At 51.8% G+C, this 22,235-nt stretch overlaps 3 protein-coding genes across 5 annotated transcripts in view; 2 read left to right on the top strand and 1 right to left on the bottom strand.

The window, feature by feature from the left end:
• PPP2R5D (protein phosphatase 2 regulatory subunit B'delta) overlaps positions 1-3,514 on the top strand; it is a 45,925-nt gene extending 42,411 nt beyond the window's left edge. For both annotated transcript variants that reach the window (XM_045010129.1, XM_045010128.1), the window contains one exon: positions 320-3,514. In XM_045010129.1, the coding sequence (XP_044866064.1) occupies positions 320-457 (138 nt within the window). In that variant the 3' untranslated portion in view covers positions 458-3,514. The remainder of the gene's footprint in view (positions 1-319) is intronic.
• MEA1 (male-enhanced antigen 1) lies at positions 3,395-7,993 on the bottom strand. The gene is made up of 4 exons (XM_045010131.1): positions 7,866-7,993; positions 6,252-6,558; positions 4,362-4,464; positions 3,395-4,142 (listed from the first exon to the last, which is right to left on the bottom strand). Exons 2-4 carry the CDS (start codon positions 6,540-6,542, stop codon positions 3,979-3,981), a joined length of 558 nt encoding a protein of 185 aa, XP_044866066.1. The 5' UTR covers positions 6,543-6,558; positions 7,866-7,993; the 3' UTR covers positions 3,395-3,978.
• Positions 7,994-11,492: 3,499 nt separating this feature from the next.
• Positions 11,493-22,235, top strand: part of KLHDC3 (kelch domain containing 3) — a 36,509-nt gene continuing 25,766 nt past the window's right edge. The window contains exons 1-2 of one of the 2 annotated variants that reach the window (XM_045011948.1): positions 11,493-11,645; positions 13,530-13,653. The gene's annotated coding sequence lies outside the window, so the exon portion shown is untranslated. The remainder of the gene's footprint in view (positions 11,646-13,529; positions 13,654-22,235) is intronic. The other variant, XM_045011949.1, reaches the window with a different exon arrangement.

Genomic DNA, 22,235 nt, shown 5'->3' with positions numbered 1-22,235 from the left:
TAAAATAGACCAAAATGGACCATGAATTTGGTAGGGCCGCATGTGGCTCTGGGTAGTAGGCAGACTCCCTCCCCAGCAAGCAGGGCTTCCTTAAACCTAGGCAGCTGGGTGGAGCATTGCTGTCACTGCTCCCCTTTGTCGCGTCTCACAGAGTGAGGCAATGGGCACATGAGCAAGAGCCACCTTTGTTCCCTCTGGGCTGGGGAAGGGGAGATGCTCAAAGTTGATCTGGGTGAGAGTGAGGGGCCTGGGACTCTCGCTGGGTGGGAGGTTAGTTCATCTCCTGAAGCAGAGTGCTGACCGTGGGCTTTGTCTCTAGATGCTGAAAGACATCAAGAAGGAGAAGGTTTTGCTGCGTCGGAAATCTGAGCTTCCTCAGGATGTCTACACTATAAAAGCCCTGGAGGCCCACAAGAGAGCAGAAGAATTCCTCACCTCAAGCCAAGAGGCGCTCTGACGGGCTAGGGAGCTGCCCGGGGAGGCCTGGCCCCCCTCTCCCTTCCCCTCAGGGGTACCCAGAAATGCACTTGGTTCTAATGTATAACTAGGGAATGAACATGGTGAGCTGTGCCTGTCCACGCCATTCTTTCAGGGTAGATTTGGTTTTACATTGTACCTCGTATCTCATTGCATTGTCACATCCTCCTGCTTTTTCCTTTAACGCTGTTTTGTGTGTGCGTCTGCAAAGAGAACCCAGCCAGTCCATTTTCACATCATTCCAGGCAGGAGTCATTCCATTCCCTGCTGCTTACTGACACAGGACCAAAGCCTCCCCCCGAATGCTCAGTGTCTGGATGGGATTCCTCAGCCAGAGCCTACATCACATGCTTCTGCACACAGCCCAAGGCCCTGTGCATGGCCCATCCTCCACACCCACCCCCTGCTCCATCTGTGCATCAGAGACCCGTAGCCATGACAGCAGAGAGAGGCTCAGTTGGTTGAATCAAGTCTATCCACAGGGCAGGTTTGTTCACTACAGTGGATTCTCAAGGGCCTTTTCCAGTCGAATTGTAACTGTCCTCGATGGGAGGTGATTCCACCAGTTAATAATCTGGCTTGGCAAGAGAACAGGTATTTACCTTAACTTTTCCTTTACTTAACTGAATCTCCCCAGTCTGTTCTCTCCCCTCCTCCCCGCCCACCATATGGTGGGCTAATCCTTTCCTGGGTGAAGTGCTCTGCAGTCTCTGAATGTATTACCCCTATTCCTTTGTACCCCCCTCATATAATTACTCTCTCCCTTTTTCATTTAGCATGATTCCCCCACCCCCCGAAGGTTTTTATTGGCCAAACTCTGAGGAAAAATTGTCACTTCCTCCAACCATTGTTGCTCCCGTCTTGAGTTCCCTCAAACTTGTCACTGTATTTCCAGTAATGAAGTGTCCAAATGTAACATGCTATTCCAGGGGCACGTGACCAATGTGTCCCTGCTCTGTTATTGTCTGCATACTCAACCCCAAGTTGTGCTAGCCTCAGTTCATTGCCATATCACGGGGTATCCGCTGCTCCATCGCTCCACCAGCCGTCGGGTCCAGGAAACTTGTGCTGGCAGTAAAGCAATAGGTGTCTCTTGGGCCACTTTAAGTTTGGAAGCATTCTGTTGCTTTGCACTTTGGAATCTGTAGCTGCTGCAGGTGTTGATCAAGGCTCACCTTATGCTGGCCATGTAGGCAGCTAGTTCTCTTGTCTGTTGTGCAGCTGTGAGTTCTCTTGTAGCATAGAAGGGACTAGTTATGCTATTTCATCATTAGGAATGTATTTGCCAATAGCCCAGGGCCTTCATCCTGGCAGGTAATCTATGGGTGCTATTGGCCGGGGTGCTGCAGTGTTTCGGTGGTTCTCTCCTGAGCACTCGATTTTGTATCACAGCTCTCCCCATTGTCACCCTGGGGAGGCTAGTTTTTAAAGGGCATGAGTGGGTTCGCTATACCTTTAAACAAATACTGGCCTCACTCATAACATAGCTTGACAGCACCAGCCAACCCACTCAAGCCCTAACTGCATTTCCAAATCATGGAAAGTTACAAAAGGACCAACCCTAGAGTATCATGTCTGCTCTGCATCTCTAAGGGTATTCCCTGCTCCAGCTCTGTGGTGTCTATCTGCCAGGGTTCCCCGTGGGAGACAGTGCTCTAGCCTCCTACTTCTCACTCCTGACCTTCAGCCTGTTTTCTCTTCCTTAACTTCACCCCACTGCTCCTTTTAATTCTCACCCCTAACTCATGTTAAATTCCTCTCGTTTAAACCCTTCACAGGTATCTCCTCTCCCCCTTGCCCTGTTTAGCTTTTTCCTAAGTCATTCCTTCCACACCCTGGCTCATTCACATTCTTTTGAATTCCCTCATGCTAGATGTGCCTGTCTCCCCCAGCAGAGGTGGAAGGGGTGGTAATTTATATAGTAGGTTCTTTAATCCTTTGGAAATCTCTCTTCTCTCCCAGCCCCAAACAGAACAGCCTTTCCTATCTGCTTTACACTGGGGGCTACTTCAAGTCTCTTCTGGATCCATGAATCACAGATTGGGGAGGTTACTGCTTACTTTGTGTGAGTGTTAACATGGAGCCAGGTGCTAACACTTACCACATGCCTGGCCCAGCACCTCCACTGGCTATGTAGCAGCTGTTACACTGGAGTAGGGGCAAGGAAGGTATGCAAGAGTGTGTGGGAATGAGTGGCTGAGCCCTTTATAACACTGGTGGAGCAGAAAGGGGCACTGGGCTGAGGAAATGGAATGGGAAGAAGTGGCTTGGCCTTGGTTGTCACACCAGAAGATTCCAGGGAGCAGGCACTGCCCCCGTGGAGAGTGCAGAGAGAGTAGATGGCCTGAACGCGTGTAGAGAAGTGGTTTGGCTGTAGAAGAGATGGAGGCTGTAGCTGCATTTCAGGCTAGGATTTTCCTGGGGTGGGCTCTGGTGCAAGTAGCAGTGAAACTTTCCATGTCTAACCAGGACAGCACCACTGCCTGGGTGGGTTGTATGCTGCAGCACAGTAGCAGAGCAGTGTGTGCTGGATGACTTAGACGAATACATAGCCCTCTTCTTGGGGAGCAGGGAAGTTTGTGTTCAGTACTTTAACATTAAATTTTGTTTGCTGCCTATTCATTCCCGTGTCCTATATCTGTAAGGTGGGGCAGTGTGAGAAAGGGGTGAGTGCATGCGGCACCTCTGCTGAACTATCATCCAACAGAATTACAACCAGGACACGGCCCTTGGTAACTGTCTGCCAGGCCCCTGTTGTCCTTTGTACAACATTTATTCTGCCTGTGCCCTCCCCACTCACAGAGACAGAGTTAGAGCAGCCTCTGCCACTTCTCACACAGCCCCTCCTCTCATGAGGGAAAAGCAAAACTAAACAATGCAGTCACCCCCTGGACACAAGTATTAAACTGCTTACAGGTCATATGTACATATGGTGTACTTTATTTTCAGTAGAGCATTATAGTATGAAAGTGTTGGATTTTGTACAGATGTCCCTGTATGTACAGAACTAAATAAAATGGATCTCTTGAAAAGACAACACCCTGGCCTCACCTCCTGTGACATGGTATAGCACAGCTGTTTGCCCGCTACAGCACTTGGGGGCAGCACATGCATGGCTGGGGAGGGAAATACCCTTTCCCGCACTGGGCTCCATGGGCGCCTAGTGCAGATCTGTTGTTCCTCACAGACAGACCTGGCTAGAGCCACTAACGCTCTGCCCTTGGAGGCAGAGAACGACGACTGGGCGAGCATGAGGACACCACACTAACTGACATCAAACTATCCAATGGCTGGGAGTGGGAAAGGAAGAGACAAGGAAACAGATTTCCTCAGTGGGAGACAAACTGAGCATCTTAGCGCTTCAGCGCCGGGGGAGGTTGTTGACCCATCCAGAGAAGGATGGTGGTGGTCTGCCTCCCATACATAACCCGAGGTTAAAGTGCACAGGGTAGCACTTTGCACTCAGCTCTCTTGATAGGGACCTGACCCTGGCTCTGCATTTCATTTCCATTCCGGCCTAGAGGTGCTGAGACTCTGCCTGGCCTGCAGCGTTCGCTGCACCATAGCCGTCCACTGATCATCCGAGATCTCGCTGGCCCATGCAGGGATTCCCAGGGTAGGGAGCTTCACACCAGCCATCGTCCTTTTCACCAACTCCACGTGTGCTAGAGTCAAACAAAGTCAGAGCATGAGACCAGACGCTGCTGCTAGAGATAGCGCCCAGGCCCAAAGCCTTCAACCAGCCGAGCTCTGGGAGCTCTGCTCCACCTCCAAGCAGCCAGGTCCTGGTGCTGATACAATGCCCAGCAGGAGAGAGCTGCCTCCTTCTCTATCCCCAACAAATGCCACTTCAGTCTAGAATAGAGTGAAGGGGATTCTCTGACCTGGATCCATAGGGATGGAACTTCGGCTGCTCTGAGCTGCAGCTCCGTCCTCCTCCTCCTCCTCGCTATCCACAGGGGGGTCCGGCAGGTGCAGCCTCAGCATCTGCAGTGCATAACAAAATCCTCACAAGTTTCGGCAAAGCCTAGGGGAGAAACATGGTTCCCCCCCACCCTACCCCCCGCATCCATCCTCCTGTACAGCCCCTCCCTATGCTCCCCAGTACTGCCACCCCAAAGAGTCTTAAGTCAGATCCCCAAAATCATGAGATTTAATAAAAGACACAGTCAGATTTTTGGTCTGTCTTGATTTAACTTCCCCTCCCTCCCTCAGTGTGCCACAATCCATGCTGCCAATGCTGACAAGTTTAGAGTGAGTAATGCAATTCTGGGCCCTGCTGAAAGAGCTGTCACTAAAGAACCCAACTGAGCTCAGGGCCCTATTGTGCAAGGTGCTGTACAAGCATAGCAAGAGACAGGCCTGGCCCTGAAGAGCCTGCAAACTAGTGCAAAGCATAAGGACCTGTCTGTAACATTCGCCCCGCCCCTCCCCTCCCCCATCTTATCTATACAATAAACAAACATCCATTGGATGGGAACTTTTAACACTTGCTGAGCTGGTCAGGATTCAAAGGAGACCAGGTGAAGGCTCTACAGCTTATTACCAATGCTCCAAGGCAGTGAGCCCACCCCCACTAAACACTAATGTTGCACCTTTAGTTATGTGGCTTATTTTCTGGAAAAATGTTTATTAAATCAAGTTCTGTCCTTTCTGGAGTTTACAGGCAGGGTCTGCCGCTCTGCACACATAGGCAATCTCCCACATACCACTCAAAAACCTGCCACTCCTGGTTCATGAAGGGCCTGCTCCAATTAACCAAAATGCAAACACTACAGAAGTAAGGAAGCCAATATTAACACAACATCCCAATTCACTTCTAAAATACAATATTATGCAATATAAAATCAGTCCAATGGTTACTGCAGGGCCCTAACATTTCATCAGTGTATATTTTATCATCTCAAGTGTCATCAGCAGGTTTCAAACCAGAGCCACAGCACAGCCTTCTACCAGGCCAACTACAGGATCAGCTGATGAGACGCTGGGTTACACAAGGATTTGAAAGGCTGCAGCAGTGGAACTACAAGCATCATGATGCTTGGTTCCTCTTCTTGCCTCCAGGAGCAGACTGTGGTCTGGCAATTACATTTGACAACAACCGCCCTGTTACTATCACCTGCAGGGACTGAAGCCTGGCTCTGTAAGCGTAAATGCACGAGCCTCTGCCACTCGAGCTAAGAACAAGCTCTCTTAGCATGGAGCCATGAACTTCTATGGGGTCCAGCTGCTAAAAGGTGACCGAGCCATACTGTGTTAGTGTGGGTCACAGACTATTATTTCTGAAAGACTGGGGGGAGGAGGAAGAAGGAGAGACACAAAGTAGATAATGTAACAGAGCCAAGTTGCAGGGATCAGAGCTCTCCGTCCAGCTTTGCCAGAAATGACCTTGTGGAAGCTCTCATTTACACTGTCTGTGGAAAGGGGGATCGATATGTTAGCCCCAAGGCAGCAGTATGAGTCCATGGCTCATACGGGATGTGAAGTGCAAGGAATAGTTACAGCAGCTAGTGGAAGAGCGAGGACTAGAAATCATGATTCCAGTGATGCAGTTTAGGGCCCCTAGGCTTACAGGGCATTGTGGGGGGAGCCGGGTGCTCTCAGATTCTGCTTCCCCAAAAACATGTGAGGGACAGAGCTCCTCATGTCATGGTGAGACAGCCCCCAGCAAGGACCTATATCACTTTACTAATAATAAGTTCACAAGATGGCAGCGGTGCATCCCATCTGTCCTGCACACTCCCCCCATGTGACACCAGACAGCCCCATGTGACCTGCAATCGCTCCTGGATGCCAGGGGCTGTCTCTGCAGGGCCCTGTGTGCCCTCAGCTGCCAGCGAACCCTGGTCCCACGACCCCAGCTCTGGATCCTGGCTCAGGGGCTGGTAGAAGTAGCCATTGCTGCCCCCCTCCTCCTCCTCCTCCTCCTCGGGCTCCTCACTGCTCCAGTCTCCGGGGGGGTCCACGGCTCCCTCAGGCACCTCCTGCGGTCCCAGCTCCTCGTGCTCGTTGGGACAGATCCGCTCGGGGCCCATTGTCCGTGCAGCCACCAGCTCCGCGGCCATGCGCCAGCGCCTCAGCCTACAGGGGGACTGGGTCAGAGAAGCTCCAGCCCCCACACAGACTTCCAGCACTGGGCCTCGCCCCCTCACACGCGCCCCCCCCCGCGCTGGGCCCCCCTCAACTGCCCCCCCTCACACGCGCCCCCCCGCGCTGGGTGCCCCTCAACTGCCCCCCCCACACGCGCCCTGGGCCCCCCTCAACTGCCCCCCCTCACACGCGCCCCCGCGCGCTGGGCCCCCCTCAACTGCCACCCCTCACACGTGTCCCCGCGCGCTGGTTGCCCCTCAACTGCCCCCCCACATGCGCCCTGGGCCCCCCTCAACTGCCCCCCCACTCGCCCCCCCTCAACTGCCCCCCCACACGCGCCCCCCCGCGCTGGGCCCCCTCACCCGCCCCCCCTCACCCGCGCCCCCCCGCGCTGGGCCCCCCTCACCTGCCCCCCCTCACACGCGCCCCCCCGCGCTGGGCCCCCCTCAACTGCCCCCCCTCACACGCGCCCCCCCGCGCTGGGCCCCCCTCACCGGCCCCCCCTCACACGCGCCCCCCCGCGCTGGGCCCCCCTCAACTGCCCCCCCACACGCGCCCCCCCGCGCTGGGCCCCCTCAACTGCCCCGGCTCACCCGCGCCCCCCGGCGCCGGGCCCCCCTCAACTGCCCCCCCCCCAGCTCCCCCCCGCGCTGGGCCCCCCTCAACTGCCCCCCCTCACACACGGCCCCCCGCGCTGGGCCCCCCTCAACTGCCCCCCCTCACACGCGCCCCCCCGCGCTGGGCCCCCCTCAACTGCCCCCCCTCACACGCGCCCCCCCGCGCTGGGCCCCCCTCACCTGCCCCCCCACACGCGCCCCCGTGCTGGGCCCCCCTCAACTGCCCCCCCTCACACGCCCCCCACGCTGGGTCCCCCTCAACTGCCCCCCCTCACACGCGCCCCCGCGCTGGGCCCCCCTCAACTGCCCCCCTCACACGCGCCCCCGCGCGCTGGGCCCCCCTCAACTGCCCCCCCTCACACGCGCCCCCCCGCGCTGGGCCCCCCTCACCTGCCCCCCCTCACACGCGCCCCCGCGCTGGGCCCCCCTCAACTGCCCCCCCTCACACGCGCCCCCGCGCTGGGCCCCCCTCAACTGGCCCCCCTCACACGCACCCCGGCGCTGGGCCCCCCTCAACTGCCCCCCCTCCCCCGCGCCCCCGCGCTGGGCCCCCCTCAACTGGCCCCCCTCACACGCACCCCCGCGCTGGGCCCCCCTCAACTGCTCCCCTCAACTGCCCCCCCTCACACACACCCCCGTGCTGGGCCCCCCAGGCCCCCTTTGCCTGCAGGGGCAGCTCACCAAATCCGGGCCCGGGTCTCTCCCGGTCTCCAGGCAGGAGCGAGATTTCCTGCTTTAGCCACCGGAAGCGGAAATTCGTATTTGTCCAATGGGGATGACGTCACATAACAGGCCTTATGGGTATTGTAGTTACATTGTCACCCCCAGACCCCTCCCCCCTAGCCCCTCAATGCCCCCTCCCTCCCTCAGAGCCCCCAGACCCTCCCCCTCCCCACATCACCTCCTAGGAGCTCCTATAGCCCCTCCCATCTCCCCCTGACACCCCCAGACCCCTCCCCCCTAGCCCCTCAATGCCCCCCATGGCCCCTTCCTCCTCCCCTGTCACTCTCTGTGTCCTTTTCTTGAGTCACTCCAGGATACCATCCCCTACTCTGTAAGGGTGCCCTACAGTCTTTGTTCCTAACTGTATGACCTTGTATTTAGCTGTACGAAATCTTGTGTTGTTCAAGTGAGCACAGCTCATTAAGCTACCCAGATCACTCTGTAGAACCAACCTGTCCTTAACATTATTTGCGATATGTACATACAGCAATGTTTGTATATTTTCTTCTAAATCATTGATACAGACATTGACTAGCACAGAGAAAATAACAGATCCCCCTGGGATTGCACTAGAAACACACCACTGGATGCTGATTCTCTGTTTACAATGACTGTTTTGAGATCTTTCAGTCTGCATTTAACTCATTAAATAGGTGCTACATTGAGTTGCATAGCCCTGTTTTTTTAAATCAGAATATAATGTGGTATTGAGTCATATGCCTTACAGAAAAAGAAGTATATTATGTCATCACCGTAAACTTTTGTCAACCAAACTTGTAATCTCATCAGTAAAAGTATCCAACCCTCTTTCTAAGGGTTTGGCTACACTTGCAGCTGCACAGTGCTGGGAGTTACAGCTGTCTTCGTACAGCTGTGTAGGGAAAGTGCTGCAGTGTGGCCACACCGACAGCTACCAGCGCTGCAGTATGGCCACATTTGCAGCATTTACAGCGGTATTGGGAGTGGTGCATTATGGGCAGCAATCCCAGTGTTCAAGTGGCTGCAACATGCTTTTCAAGAGTGGAGTGGGGTGGAGTGTGACAGGGAGCGTGGGGGAGAGAGAGAGTGGATTTTTGGAGCTGACACTATGTCAGCTCCCTGCCTTGCAAGTTCTGACCCCTTCCCCCACCCCTGTCTCATTCACTACATGCAAATAGCCTTCTTTGTTTTTTTCCTCACAGACCAGATAAGCAGCTGCTCCAAAATGGACCCTCCTCCCCCCGCACGCCCATGCTGCTTCTCTCCTCAAGCAAACACTAGCTGTGGACATTCATCCCCCTGCCTGCCTCTGCTCGAGCAAACAGTAGCTGTGTTTGTTTCTTAGATAAGCTGCTCTGGGAGCCGCGACTTCACAACAAAACAAAGAGAGGCATCACAACAAAACAAAGAGTGTTATCTTTACTTAAAAGCATTATGGGAAAATTCCAGAGGTCACTTACAGCATAGTAAGATTAATCACTGTTTACACTGGCACTCCAGCGCTGCAGCACCAGCGCTGTTCTCTTTATTTCTCTTGTCGAGGTGGAGTACAGCCAGCGCTGTAGCCAGGGAGATACAGCACTGTATGTGCATTGCCAGTGTGGACGGGGAGTAAGTTACAGCGCTGTAAAGCCACCATCAGCGCTGTAACTCTCCAGTGTACTAAGCCCAGGGGTGAAAGTAACTTAAAGGACTTGCCGGTACTCCAGAGTCCTGCAGAGGGTGAGGGGTCTCAACCAGAAGAGGAGTGGTCAAAAAAGCAAACAGGATGTTAGGAATCATTAAAAAGGGGATAGAAAATAAGACTGAGAATATATTATTGCCCTTATATAAATCCATGGTACGCCCACATCTCGAATACTGTGTATAGATGTGGTCTCCTCACTTCAAAAAAGATATTCTAGCACTAGAAAAGGTTCAGAAAAGGGCAACTAAAATGATTAGGGGTTTAGAGAGGGTCCCATATGAGGAAAGATTAAAGAGGCTAGGACTCTTCAGCTTGGAAAAGAGAAGACTAAGAGGGGACATGATAGAGGTATATAAAATCATGAGTGATGTTGAGAAAGTGGATAAGGAAAAGTTATTTACTTATTCCCATAATACAAGAACTAGGGATCACCAAATGAAATGAATAGGCAGCAGGTTTAAAACAAATAAAAGGAAGTTCTTCTTCACGCAGCGCACAGTCAACATGTGGAACTCCTTACCTGAGGAGGTTGTGAAGGCTAGGACTATAACAATGTTTAAAAGGGGACTGGATAAATTCATGGTGGCTAGGATGGGTAAGAATGGTGTCCCTAGCCTCTGTTCGTCAGAGGATGGAGATGGATGGCAGGAGAGAGATCACTCCCTCTGGGGCACCTGGCATTGACCACTGTCGGTAGACAGATACTGGTCTAGATGGACCTTTGGTCTGACCCGGTACGGCCATTCTTATGTTCTTATGTTCCCTCCTCCTCCAGCCAGGCTGCCGACACTAGGCTCTGTGCTTTCTCCCTGGCACTCAGCAGCTGCAGGAGCTTCCCTCTAGCTTGCAGCAGGGAGACTGGCTAAGGGAGGGAGAAGCCTGCATAAGAACAGTGCAGTTCAGTAACATTTCAAAGAGAATCTGCAAGCAGTTTGGACATCACAACCATGATCCTTTGCTGGGGAGGGAATGGGATAGATTTGAACTTGGAAATGGTTCCTGATTTTGATTGTGTTTTTTGTATATAGGAGATCCCCCTCATCCCGGGGGCAGAAAATAACTGCCCCTGCTATGGTCACCGCCCCCCAACTGGGAATGAAATTAACAAGGATTCCAGAAATGGCTCCTAACTCTGGGGATTGAACTGTGCAGGGAACAGCTGAGTTTAAACTGTTCTTATGCAGGCAGCAGCAGCAGGCATTTCAGCCAGTCTCCCTACTGCAAGCTAGAGCCTAGAGGAGAACCCCTGCTGTGGAGGGGGAAGGAGTGCAGATCCTTTTCTGCAGCCTAGCTGGAGGAGGGGGAGGAAGGAGATGAGAAACCAATGTGACAGTGAGTTTTCCCCTTCCACCTGCTTTTATTAGCTCTGGATTTAAACTGTGCAGCCAAATGCTTGTATTTGTTGTGTTTTGGAGAGAGCCCCTCATCCCTGGGAGCAGAAAAGGACTGCCCCTGCCATGGTCAAACACACAGCTGAGTTTAAACTATTCTTATGCAGGGGGCAGGCTTCTCCCTCCCTCAGCCAGTCTCCTTTTCTTACCGGTCCTCCCTACCGGCCCGTACCCGCTTACTTTCACCTCTGACATGTTGTGCCCGCCCAGGGGGAGGGACGGGAGGACAGTGCGGAGTAGGGGAGGGGGAGTGCCGGGTAGTGGGTGGGAGATACCCGGCCGGGGTAAAGTCGAGGGGAGGAAGGGGGCATTGGTGGCTTGATGGATTGGGCGGAGTGGGGCCCGGGGAGGGACTGGGAGAAGTGAGGGCGGGGTGGGGGGTAGGGCTGGGGCGGCAGATGCATTGGCGGGGTGGGAGCAATGGGGGGCAGCCTGCACTGAGCCGGGCGGGGGAGGACCCCGGACCCAGCTCTCTCTCGCGCTCTGTCTTTCGCAGGGAGGGCGGCTCACGGGACTACAAGTCCCAGGCTGCCCCGCGGCGCGCTCTCTGCGCGCGCGCACTAGGCCCGAGCCCCTGCGGGCGGCGCTGCTGGCTCTTGGCAGGTGGCGGCTCGGCCGTTAAACCGGAGCCGCGCGGAGCAGCCCCGTCCCCGCCCGTCGCGGGCCGCGCCTGCCCGGCAGGTAGCGTGGGGGGCTGGTGCCCGCTGGGCGTGAGCGCTGGGGGGGGGAGCCGGTGCCCTGCTGGGGGGGCGGGCGGGCGGGCGGGCTGTCGGGGGGGGGGGGAGCCGGTGCCCTGCTGGGGGGGCGGGCGGCTGTCGGGGGGGGGAGAGCCGGTGCCCTGCTGGGGGGGCGGGCTGTCGGGGGGGGGGGGGAGCCGGTGCCCTGCTGGGGGGGTGGGCGGCTGTCGGGGGGGGGGAGAGCCGGTGCCCTGCAGGGGGGGCGGGCGGGCGGGCTGTCGGGGGGGGGGAGAGCCGGTGCCCTGCTGGGGGGGCGGGCGGCGGTCGGGGGGGGGAGCCGGTCCCCTGCTGGGGGGGCGGGCGGGCTGTCGGGGGGGGGGGGGGGAGAGCCGGTGCCCTGCTGGGGGTGGGCGGCTGTCGGGGGGGGAGCCGGTGCCCTGCTGGGGGGGTGGGCGGCTGTCGGGGGGGGAGCCGGTGCCTTGCTGGAGGGGCGGGCGGCTGTCGGGGGGGGGGAGAGCCGGTGCCCTGCTGGAGGGGCGGGCGGCTGTCGGGGGGGGGGAGCCGGTGCCCTGCTGGGGGGGCGGGCGGGCGGTCGGGGGGGGGGAGAGCCGGTGCCCTGCTGGGGGTGGGCGGCTGTCGGGGGGAGAGCCGGTGCCCTGCTGGGGGGGCGGGCGGGCTGTCGGGGGGGGGGGAGAGCCGGTGCCCTGCTGGGGGGGCGGGCGGGCTGTCGGGGGGGGGGGGAGAGCCGGTGCCCAGCGGGGGGGGCGGGTGGGTTGTCGGGGGGGGGAGAGCCGGTGCCCTGCTGGGGGGGCGGGTGGCTGTCGGGGGGGGGGGAGCCGGTGCCCTGCTGGGGGTGCGGGCGGGCTGTCGGGGGGGGGGGAGAGAGCCGGTGCCCTGCTGGGGGTGGGCGGCTGTCGGGGGGGGGGGGGAGAGCCGGTGCCCTGCTGGGGGGGGGCGGGGGTCGGGGGGGGGGCCGGTGCCCGGCGGGGGGGGTGGGCGGGCGGTCGGGGGGGGGGAGAGCCGGTGCCCTGCTGGGGGGGTGGGCGGGCTGTCGGGGGGGGGGAGAGCCGGTGCCCTGCTGGAGGGGTGGGCGGGCTGTCGGGAGGGGGGAGAGCCGGTGCCCTGCTGGGGGGGTGGGCGGGCTGTCGGGGGGGGGGGAGCCGGTGCCCTGCTGTGGGGGTGGGCGGGCGGGGAGCCAGTGGGACTTTGCGGGGACAGAGCCGGTGCCCTACTGCAGGAGAGGGGCAGGCAGAGAGCCGGTGCCTCTGTGCCATGTGTTTGCTGGATTGCAATTCGGAGCAGAGCCAGTGGCTGTGGTGCCAGGCAGGCTGGATTGCTTTGGGGCAGCTTCCTGAGGCTCCAGTCTGATGTAGTGGGTCACTGGGCTCCTGGTGATGGCAGCAGCATTGGTACACCTGGCCTTGGGGCGTGGTAATGGCTGGTGGGGTGTGTGGCAGAGGTTATGGTGTGGCAGGGAATGAGTGGTGAGGGTGTCTGGTGGGGAGTAGGAGCTGGTCTGGGGAAGTGACTGGTCTCATACATGGTATCTAATCATAGAGGTCTGGGTTGAAAAATTAAACAGAAGTCTATGTAAATGATGCCCATAGGGAGGGACTTGTTTTCAAAAGCCCCCAAGTGATTGTGTTTAGTTTCAGGGGGCTTGTGCTCCTTGGTCACTCGGGTATTTCTGAAAATTGCGTCCTTAGTTACTAGAATGGATAAACCTCTCCCTCCGGTTCATGGGTTTTACTTATTTGATGACTCTCTGTAGGATAAAGGTGTGTGTGGCCTGGGGTTTTGTTTCTTGAAAATGAATCCAATTTGACTTCCATGGCTGGCTTCAGCAAGAGCCCAGACCCTCTGACTTCGTCTCTCCTATTGGTTTCAGAGGGAAAATGGTCCCACTTCTGAAATCCATGGCTGTGATGGTGAGACTGGTGTTTCTGATGGAGACATTCAAAATGCCTGTAACCCATGGGGATCAGCCTTTCGTTTCAGTTTCTATCACCAAGGTTTGTTGATCTTCAGTTCACCTCGGTCATTATTTATCTCCTGGATCATAAATTCTTGATATGTGCCTCACTGGAGGTCAGTATCTCCTCGCTGTGTCCCCTGTCCTGAAATTAGAAGTGCATGTGCCTTAGCAAACGGATTGAAAGGTCGTCTGATTGGCATTTATGGAAGCTCTTTTGTATGTTCTTGTAACAAAATTTGGTGGACCCCACTAGCTGGGCCTCTTGTAGCAACAGGACCTGGGGGTGGGGCAAGGTGGTTATCTTCCTCTTCCCTAATGGAAAACACACACTGCTGCCACACTGGGACATAATGTTCCTCTTCGCACCTTCTGGTGGAGCTTTATCCAAAAGGGCAGAGCCAAGAAATGACTAGTTTAACTTGACTTTCTGCTCTTAGAATCATAGGGTTAGAAGGGATTGCAAGGGTCGTCTAGTCTAGTCTAGCCCCCTGCCAAGATGCAGGACTTGTTGTGTCCAACCTTCCAAGACAGATGGCTCCAGCCTCCTTTTGAAAACCTCCAGGGAAGAAGCTTCCACAACCTCCCTAGGTGTCTGTTCTTACAGTTAGTGTTTCCTGAGATTTAGTCTAAATCTGTTTGAACCCATCTCCTCTTGCCCTACCCTCTGTGGCCAGAGAGAACAACTTTTCTCCATATTTTTTTTCCTATGGCAGCCTTTCAAGTATTTAATGTATTCCCCCTTAATCGCCTCTCTTCCAGACTAAACATCTTTCTTCATCTTTGATGGCTCCCGGTTTCAGAGACATCCAGAAGGGTCCTCAGTCTGTTCTTACACAGACATCTCATAGGAGCCTATGACACATACTATCTGGCCTATCAGGTTGCTTGTTCTTGGCAATGTCGATTGAAATCAAGAAACAAATCTGGGCTGAATCTCAGGAAAAACTTCTGGAGAGTGAGGGCTGTTCTACACTACAGCTGTAAATCGACCTAAGTTATGCTACTTCAGTTATGTATCTGAAGTTGATGTAACTTAGGTCAACTTACAGCGGTGTCTGCACTGTGCTGTGTGTATGGGAGACACTCTCCCGCCAACTTACCTTACTCTTCTCGGGGAGCTGGGGTACAGGTGTTGATGGGAGACCACTCTGCCATTGACTTAGTGGGCCTTCACCTGACCCGCTAAATCGATACCACGGCATCAGTTACAGCTAGATTGGCACTGCTGCAGTTATAGAGAAGTCTGAGATGTATCTGATGGTAGAACATTGGAAAGTGGAGGTAACCCCATCACTTAAAAATAGGACTAAGTACGTACTTCCATAGGGACCAGTCCTGCACTGGCCCCCAAGGGGTGGACTGACATAGGGCTTATACGGAAAACTCCATTAACATCTGATTCTAATCTTCTCAGAATAGCTTCCTGAGTTTGTGTGGCAGATGGATTAGTCACCGTGCAGGGAGCTTGGGGGGGTTTCTCTTCATGGCAGGGCCCAGCCAATGCTGTGGGATTTACTTACCACTCTAAAAGCACATGGTTGCTGGTATCTTGCAGTATGACCCTACTCTGACCTTTGGCCTTTGCCAGGTTACTGATAGAAAACTTCTGCAAAGGCTCAGTGGTAGCTGATAATTTCAGGTCTCTTTCCAGGTGATAGTCCAGCATTTGCACTAATAACATTTTAGCATCTGTTTGTTTATAGGAACAACAGATCACAACAATTGAATTGCATTTCCCTTCCTCTAATTTCCTATATTTTCTAGCTCCTGAAACACCTCTCCTTCTAGGAATATTCAGCATCCCAATACAGTTAATATCAGGGGTTAAAGATGCACACGTATCACATGATGGTTATGTTTAAATGGCTTGGTGGTGAGGGCGAAGAGGAAGGGTGGTGATTAAAATAAGGTATGGTCAATATACAATGTGATGTAAATGTTGTTAGGTGTAAGTATGTACCTTATGAGCAGACACTCATTGAAATGTTTTAGCGTCAGTGACCTGAAACATCAAATAAAATCTCTTCCCCCCCTTTCCCCCCCCCACCTGCGCAATAAACTCAATTTGGATGAATCCCGAGGGATTAAGCGCAACCTCCCCTGCTCCCCACCTCACTGTTCCCTGGATGTCTTCACTGCGGTTCTGCGATTAATCTTTTCCATTGGATCTGCTCGCTCAGGCTGAGTGGGGAAGCCCCCGCAGTGAGACCTAGTGATGCTGTTTCTCTGTATGTTGCTAAGTACTAGTTGTGTGTAGGGGAGTGAGTTCTAATTATGGATTTAGTGAGGTTTTGGCAGGTGAATGGGGTGCGTTGAGGTTGAACAGGTGTTTGGCAAACCCTCACTTCCAGTCGTTCTGGTTAGACATGTCCATGGTTTGAGAGAGGTGGGTTTTTTCTCCTGAGCAGTTCAGTTGCCTTGTGTGGCTTCATGTCGTCTGTTTATAGCAGGTTTCTGTGGGAGTCCTGAGCATCTTATGGATGTCACAGCTGCCCTCAGAGATTCCCCAAGAGCTTTGAACAAACAGCAGATAAGACTTCATGGAGTATCCTGGGAATCTGCGGGAGGAGACTTAGGTCTTCTATGTAGTAACCTCTTCTGGTGGGTGCTAGAGATACTGGAAAAGGGAAGGAATTACATAGGGAAGTTTGTAATGGGATGGGTGGGAAAGCTGTCATGTAGCCTGCATTGTGCAGGAGGTTCGGTATCTGTTCATGAGGCTGTGGAGATGGTGTAATGTCTGTGGTGGTCATTCAGGGGATACTGGTATAACTGTAACTTTAGTACTAATCCCAAAAACACTTCATAACCATTAATTCTCTCAGCCCCCACTCCATGGGGAAGGTCAGTACTGTTGCATTTTATAGAAGGGCAAATGGATGCAGAGAAGAAGGGACATGCCCAAGGACACTCAGGGAATCACTGTCAGAGCTGTAATTTGGAACTCGGCATCTTCCTGCGCCCAGTACTTTGTCTAGATCACAAGATGATGCTGTCTGGAGATCCTTGGATGATCTGCCTGCAGAGGGCGTGGTGAGGTGTGTGCACAGTATTGGCTACTGAAATTTTTCATCCAAGTTGAAATTAATCAGACTAAAATACTTGTTTTTCAATCTCCTGCTGTTCCTTCTCTAGCCCAGGTGAGGTGACCCAATGGCTATATGGTGACCTTTGTTGTAGCAACATTTTTAGGCATGCATTGTGTCTTACAGAGAATAAGGAAATATTCTCCTGATGATTTGACAATCTGGATGAAGTGTGACATGACATGATATAGGGAGAGAGGGCTTCAGGTGGAAGGGAGGGAGGTTTGCATAAAATGGTGGATGAGGCTGCTTGTTTTCCCAGGGAGCACCTTGTGTGTATTCTCTGTTTGAGGTCTACTTCTATAGATGTTAGATTGGTGTGAGAGAGTGACTGTGCTGCAAAGACAGAGGGAGAACTGGGGAAGAACTGGGTTTTTGGGGAGAGGGAGTTATTCTAGGCATAAGGGGACCCTGGAAGAAAGTGCTGATGTGTTTGTGGGACAAAGCAAAGAAAGAAGCATCATGGGGATTGAAATTAGCTGGCACAGAAGCTGAACAGAATAATGGCAGGAGATGGGAAATGAGATATAAACAGGGGCAGTGCTGAGATGTGCCTGAAAGGAAACCTGGTGAGTTTCTGCTCTCTGAAGTGATGAGCTTCAAGAGGTACCTGGTGTCTTGAACAAGCCTCAAGGCTTGTATTTGTGATAGCAAATTTAGTGAAAAGCCGGTAAATACACTTATGTAGACACAACCCCTGTATTTCCTGCTGCCTTGGAACAAATAGCCAAAGCAGTGAGTAAATGTCAGGAGTGAGTATAGAAACTGGATTACTCTGTGGCTGGATCTAATGGTAAGTTGGATGTGCCTGAAATAGAACAGTCTATATGGACAGCTTCAAGCTGGCTGGGGCTATTTTAAGTGCTACTAAACCTTGTGGCTGGCACATCTCAGGACACAGAGCCCTGAGGACTAAGGCAGTAGCACGGTAGGGACTTTCTCTCCTCCATGCACTTTAACAGACAGTCGGTGCAGATTTCCCTGCTGCTTGGGGAGTCCTTAGCAGGGACTGATATAGCAGGGTGGGGCTTGGGAAATCCAGACTGATTCTTACTGGGTCTTCCCATCTGGTTTGGGGATTAAGGAGGAGAGAGCTGGATCTGTGGAATCGGACAAATCTGAGCACTTGTTAGAAATGGCTTTAGCGTCTGTTTCCTTGACACACAGGTTGGTCGGCCAGCCCGGGCTGCATGCTCTCATTCCAGCATGGAATGGGTTCTGCTCCATCTGGGCTTGGGTATTATGGGCATTGTTCTAAGGTTGCCGTCTTGGTCTCAATTTTAGACCATCTTTTATGTTTGTCAGCAAAACTTTTGGCCTGAAAATTCTCATGCTTAATTTTAGTCCTGAAAATACATGTAGGAAGCCTGAAGTAAATTAGCCAAGAAATGAGTTGTAGGGCAATGTCAGGGGGAGGGATAGCTCAGTGGTTTGAGCATTGGCCTGCTAAACCCAGGGTTGCGAGTTCAATCCTTGAGGGGGCCACTTAGGGATCTGGGGCAAAATCAGTACTTGGTCCTGCTAGTGAAGGCAGGGGGCTGGACTTGATGACCTTTCAAGGTCCCTTCCAGTTCTAGGAGATTGGTAGATCTCCAATTAGTATTATTATTTATTATAAAACGTGAAATTTCTTACTTTTGCAAAAAGTGCAGCCATTTTTGTTCACTCCTAATAACACCAGCTTTATAGAGTCAAACTTGAGAACTGGTGCATGGGCTAATTGTGACCAATTTGGTCAAATAGCTATTGCCGTTTCAGAATGTACTTTTCTGATGTAATTTTATAGCTGTAATTGTAGCCTCGTGGAAGGACACACAACTTGGCGAGGCTGTCACAACTTGATTGAGGACTGGTTTGCTGAGTTATGCATATGCTTTAAACAGCTTTGTAGTCAGGAATGGTAGAAATAGCCACACACCTTCTGTAGTCTAAGGATTAAAGACTCCTGTTTTCTACAGAATGTAGTTTTCCTTTTTGGGGGGGAGGGGAAGCTTGTAACCCTTCTAGTCACAAGTTACTATCTAAATGTTACTGGCTCTCGGGAGTGAGTTGCCCCGTTCCTCTCCGTGATGAATATCTCTCTAAAGACTATCATTTGTCACGTCTCTGCTGATTGTCCTCAGGGAAACTTCCATTATGGCCGAGTGCCATGCCCACCTGGCACCCTGGCAGTGGGGATGGGGAGGCTCTTTGCACGCTCTCATTGATCTGCCCCTTGCTACTCTTGCATCAAATAACTAACACTTGCATCCCTTCAGCAATGAAAGTAAAACCTATGTAGCCAGCGTGTGTCCGCTCCAAAGAGCTTCTGTGCGGCAGACAAAGGATTTTGTGCATTTTCATTAAATACCAGTGGCTCATTCTTACTAATCTTTTATTAACTCTTATGAATTAATCTCCTTGTCCCTTACAAAGAACTAGGAACATGCCCAAGGAGAGCTTAAATTACACCAAACATTGGAATTGCCATGCCAGATCAGATCACTGTCCTGCTGTGGTAGGACTCCACCAGTGATCAATGCGAGGTGCTTCAGAGGAAGAGGAAAGGAGTGCTGCCGTAGCAGTTTACGGAATAACCTGCTCGTAGAGAAGTATCTTAACTCCTGGCAGTGAGTGACTGGTTTAAGCCCTGATGCTCCAGGGCTGGTATCCCTTCCAAACTTTATCCTTGTTTAATCCTTAGTGTTGTAACTCCGGATAGTCTCATTATCTATACAAAAGTTAATCCATTTTTGAATCCTCCTAAACTTTTGGCCTCAGTGATAGCTAGCGGAGCTCACTGCCAGAAAATTAACTCGCACTGTGTGGAAAAGTAGTTCCTTTGATCAGTTTTGAATTTGTGACCTTTCAACTTCACAGTTATATTGGAGTAGAAGAATAGAGCAAATAGAATAGCCTGATCTACCTTATCTATTACCATTCATTGTTCTATGTACCCTCTGAGTTGTCTCATCTTTAAAGTAAATAGCTGTCAATATGCCACGTGGAAGCAGTTTCATACTGCTAATTGTTTTGCTGCCAGTCTCTAATGAAAGATCCCCGAGGATGTCTGTATACAATTCTGTACCTTTTGGCAAACTTATGGACAGGTGTTTTCGATATACGTCTCCTTAGCCAGGTATTTCCATAAAGGAACCAAGCATTCATAGCAATGTTATCCAGTCAATGTTTCTCCCTCCCAGAGACAAGGAATCAGTTAAACTGTGGAGTGGATGGTGTGCTGTGTCTAAGCAATTAAAATAACCAAAAAGTGATTCAACCGTAACAAAATATGAAAGAGAAGGTTTAGTGAAAATTAGAAATTGTGACCTCTTAATGCTCCCTGAAAAATTCTTACACTTAAAAAAAAAAAAAAAACAACAACTCAGGCGAATAGCTTCATTAATATCAAGATTGTGAACTTATTCCTTCATGTGAAATATCTTCACAGGAACAGTGGAACATGCATGACTTAGAAAATCTCTGGAAAGATGGTATAAATATTATTCCTAATTAAAATATTAACTTGTAACTGAATACTAGAAACAAACTTACAAATGGAACTTTACCTTGGCCCTTCTTTACTGTAATATTACCCATGAAGAAACATGTACCTGTGAAGTTTGCTGCTACATGTGCAAACCTATGAGAGTTAAAGTGCCTGCTCCAAACCACTGAGTTTGATTCTCATGTGTAGGCTATATGGGGAGGAGAGCCAGCCAGATAAGATGGTGAGGGAGATCTGCATGGGAGGCAGCATACCAGAAGTGGGTTTTAAGGAGATATATGGGGTGAAAGAGGATGCTTGGTGGACAAGAAATAGAAGTGATTCAAGCATAAAAGAAGGTAGGGCAGCAGAGAGTAGGTGGAGGAGATAGGGTTGGTAAGAGTGTAGGGATCAAGGGAGGAGTAGGTAATGAGAGGAAGGGGTGAGGTTATGCCCAACCTGGAAGGAGAGGCCAAGCAGTTTGAATACAGTGTGGCAAAAGCCAGGCAGTCACTGCAGGGATCTGAGGGGAGTGATGAAGACCGTGGCAGAAAAGGAAGATGAATTTAGCAACAGCTCTTTGGCTGCCCTGGAGGTGAACGTGAGAGTGAAGATAATCTCCCGGGGTCATTCCTTGCTCTTCATTGTACTTTTATGAATGTTGATTATGCAAATTAGAAGCCATGTTGTGTATTGCTAACAGTATAATTGTTTAATCTTCTATGTTGTGGTCTTGAAAAGATCTTGTATTTAATAGAAATGGACATGTAAAGAGGAGAGAGGCTTGAAAATGAATTTATACTTAACCATGATATGTATGCTTGTAAAGATATACAGTGCAGATAATGTTTAATTGTCATTCATATTGTGTGCTAATGAATAGTTTTTATACTCTTGTTACAGACTTAGATGAACACTTTCAAATATGGGTGCCTAAAGTTAGTCACGCTTCAGAGTAGCAGCCGTGTTAGTCCGTATCTGCAAAAAGAATGGGAGTACTTGTGGCGCCTTAGAGACTAACCAATTTATTTGAGCATAAGCTTTCGTGGGCTACAGCCCACTTCTGGCTGTAGCCCATGAAAGCTTATGCTCACATAAATTTGTTAGTCTCTAAGGTGCCGCAAGTACTCCGGTTTTTTAAAGTTAGTCATGTAATCCAAATGGCCTGATTTCTTTTCAGAGGTGATGAACACCCAACTCTTATTGACTTTGCTTCGATGTATGCGTCTACCTTTTAGGGATGTGTTTGAAAACGTTGGCCTCCGTGACTTGTAACTTGCATCAGGATGAGTTAGGGCTTTGGGTAAAAATAGTGTATGTGGGATTTTCAAAAGCAGTTTGTAGTAGCCTAATTCTACTCCCTGATTGGGTCTGTCAGGGACAGAATGCTCCCAAATGTCACCCACTACATAAACTTTTTTTAAATGTATCAGTCCTCTAAAAACTGAAAATGTTCTTTTGCTGAAAGCTGCTGCATCCGCAATAGAACCAACTTTTAAAATGCCATAAATTTCATTGTGCAAAAAGGTTCAGATTGCAACTGTGTGATGAATGATTAACAAACCTGACAAAATATCAGACTTTACAGGCAAGAGCAAGACTTGCTATGGCCTTGTAAGGGATAAAGAATTAACAAATGCTGTAGATTGGTGCTTACTGCTTAATATGGCTTTAAGAATTCATTACCAATCAGCTGTGCTTAACAAAACAACAAGCTTTAGGGCTGTGGGTGTATGGAGAACATATTGGGCTGTCAAATGCAGTTCCAGAAACTATCCTCTTTTTGCCTTTGCTACTGTACAATGTGCCAGGCAGGCTGAGGAGAGTTCAGTAGCTTCACTTGCAGCCTAATATGGTCTCTGTAAGGGCATACTTTTCAGCCATCCATTGGCTGCAGCACGTGTGCTGTGGCAGGCTTGGGTGTCTAGGTTATCTACCTCTCCTGCATTTACCTTACTTTTTAGAGGGGAAAAAAGGAGAAATGTGTGAGGCGGAGCCTCTTTGCGCACAAGTACAACTAAGGTCCATCTACTCTGCCCCCCTCCCACTCAAAACCCCTTGGCAGCA

The sequence above is a fragment of the Mauremys mutica genome, chromosome 3 (genome assembly GCF_020497125.1).
Source record: "Mauremys mutica isolate MM-2020 ecotype Southern chromosome 3, ASM2049712v1, whole genome shotgun sequence".
Taxonomy (NCBI): domain Eukaryota; kingdom Metazoa; phylum Chordata; order Testudines; family Geoemydidae; genus Mauremys; species Mauremys mutica.
Note: the sequence above shows the minus strand (reverse complement) of the source record. Positions and strands in the feature narration are given on the sequence as shown.

Excerpts from the sequence above, each read along its gene's own strand:
- MEA1 (XM_045010131.1), bottom strand. The coding sequence starts at position 6,542 with ATGGCCGCGGAGCTGGTGGCTGCACGGACAATGGGCCCCGAGCGGATC. Across the intron at positions 4,465-6,251 it reads GCATCCAGGAGCGATTGCAG|ATGCTGAGGCTGCACCTGCC; the intron begins GTCACATGGGGC and ends TATGCACTGCAG. Across the intron at positions 4,143-4,361 it reads TTCCATCCCTATGGATCCAG|CACACGTGGAGTTGGTGAAA; the intron begins GTCAGAGAATCC and ends GTTTGACTCTAG.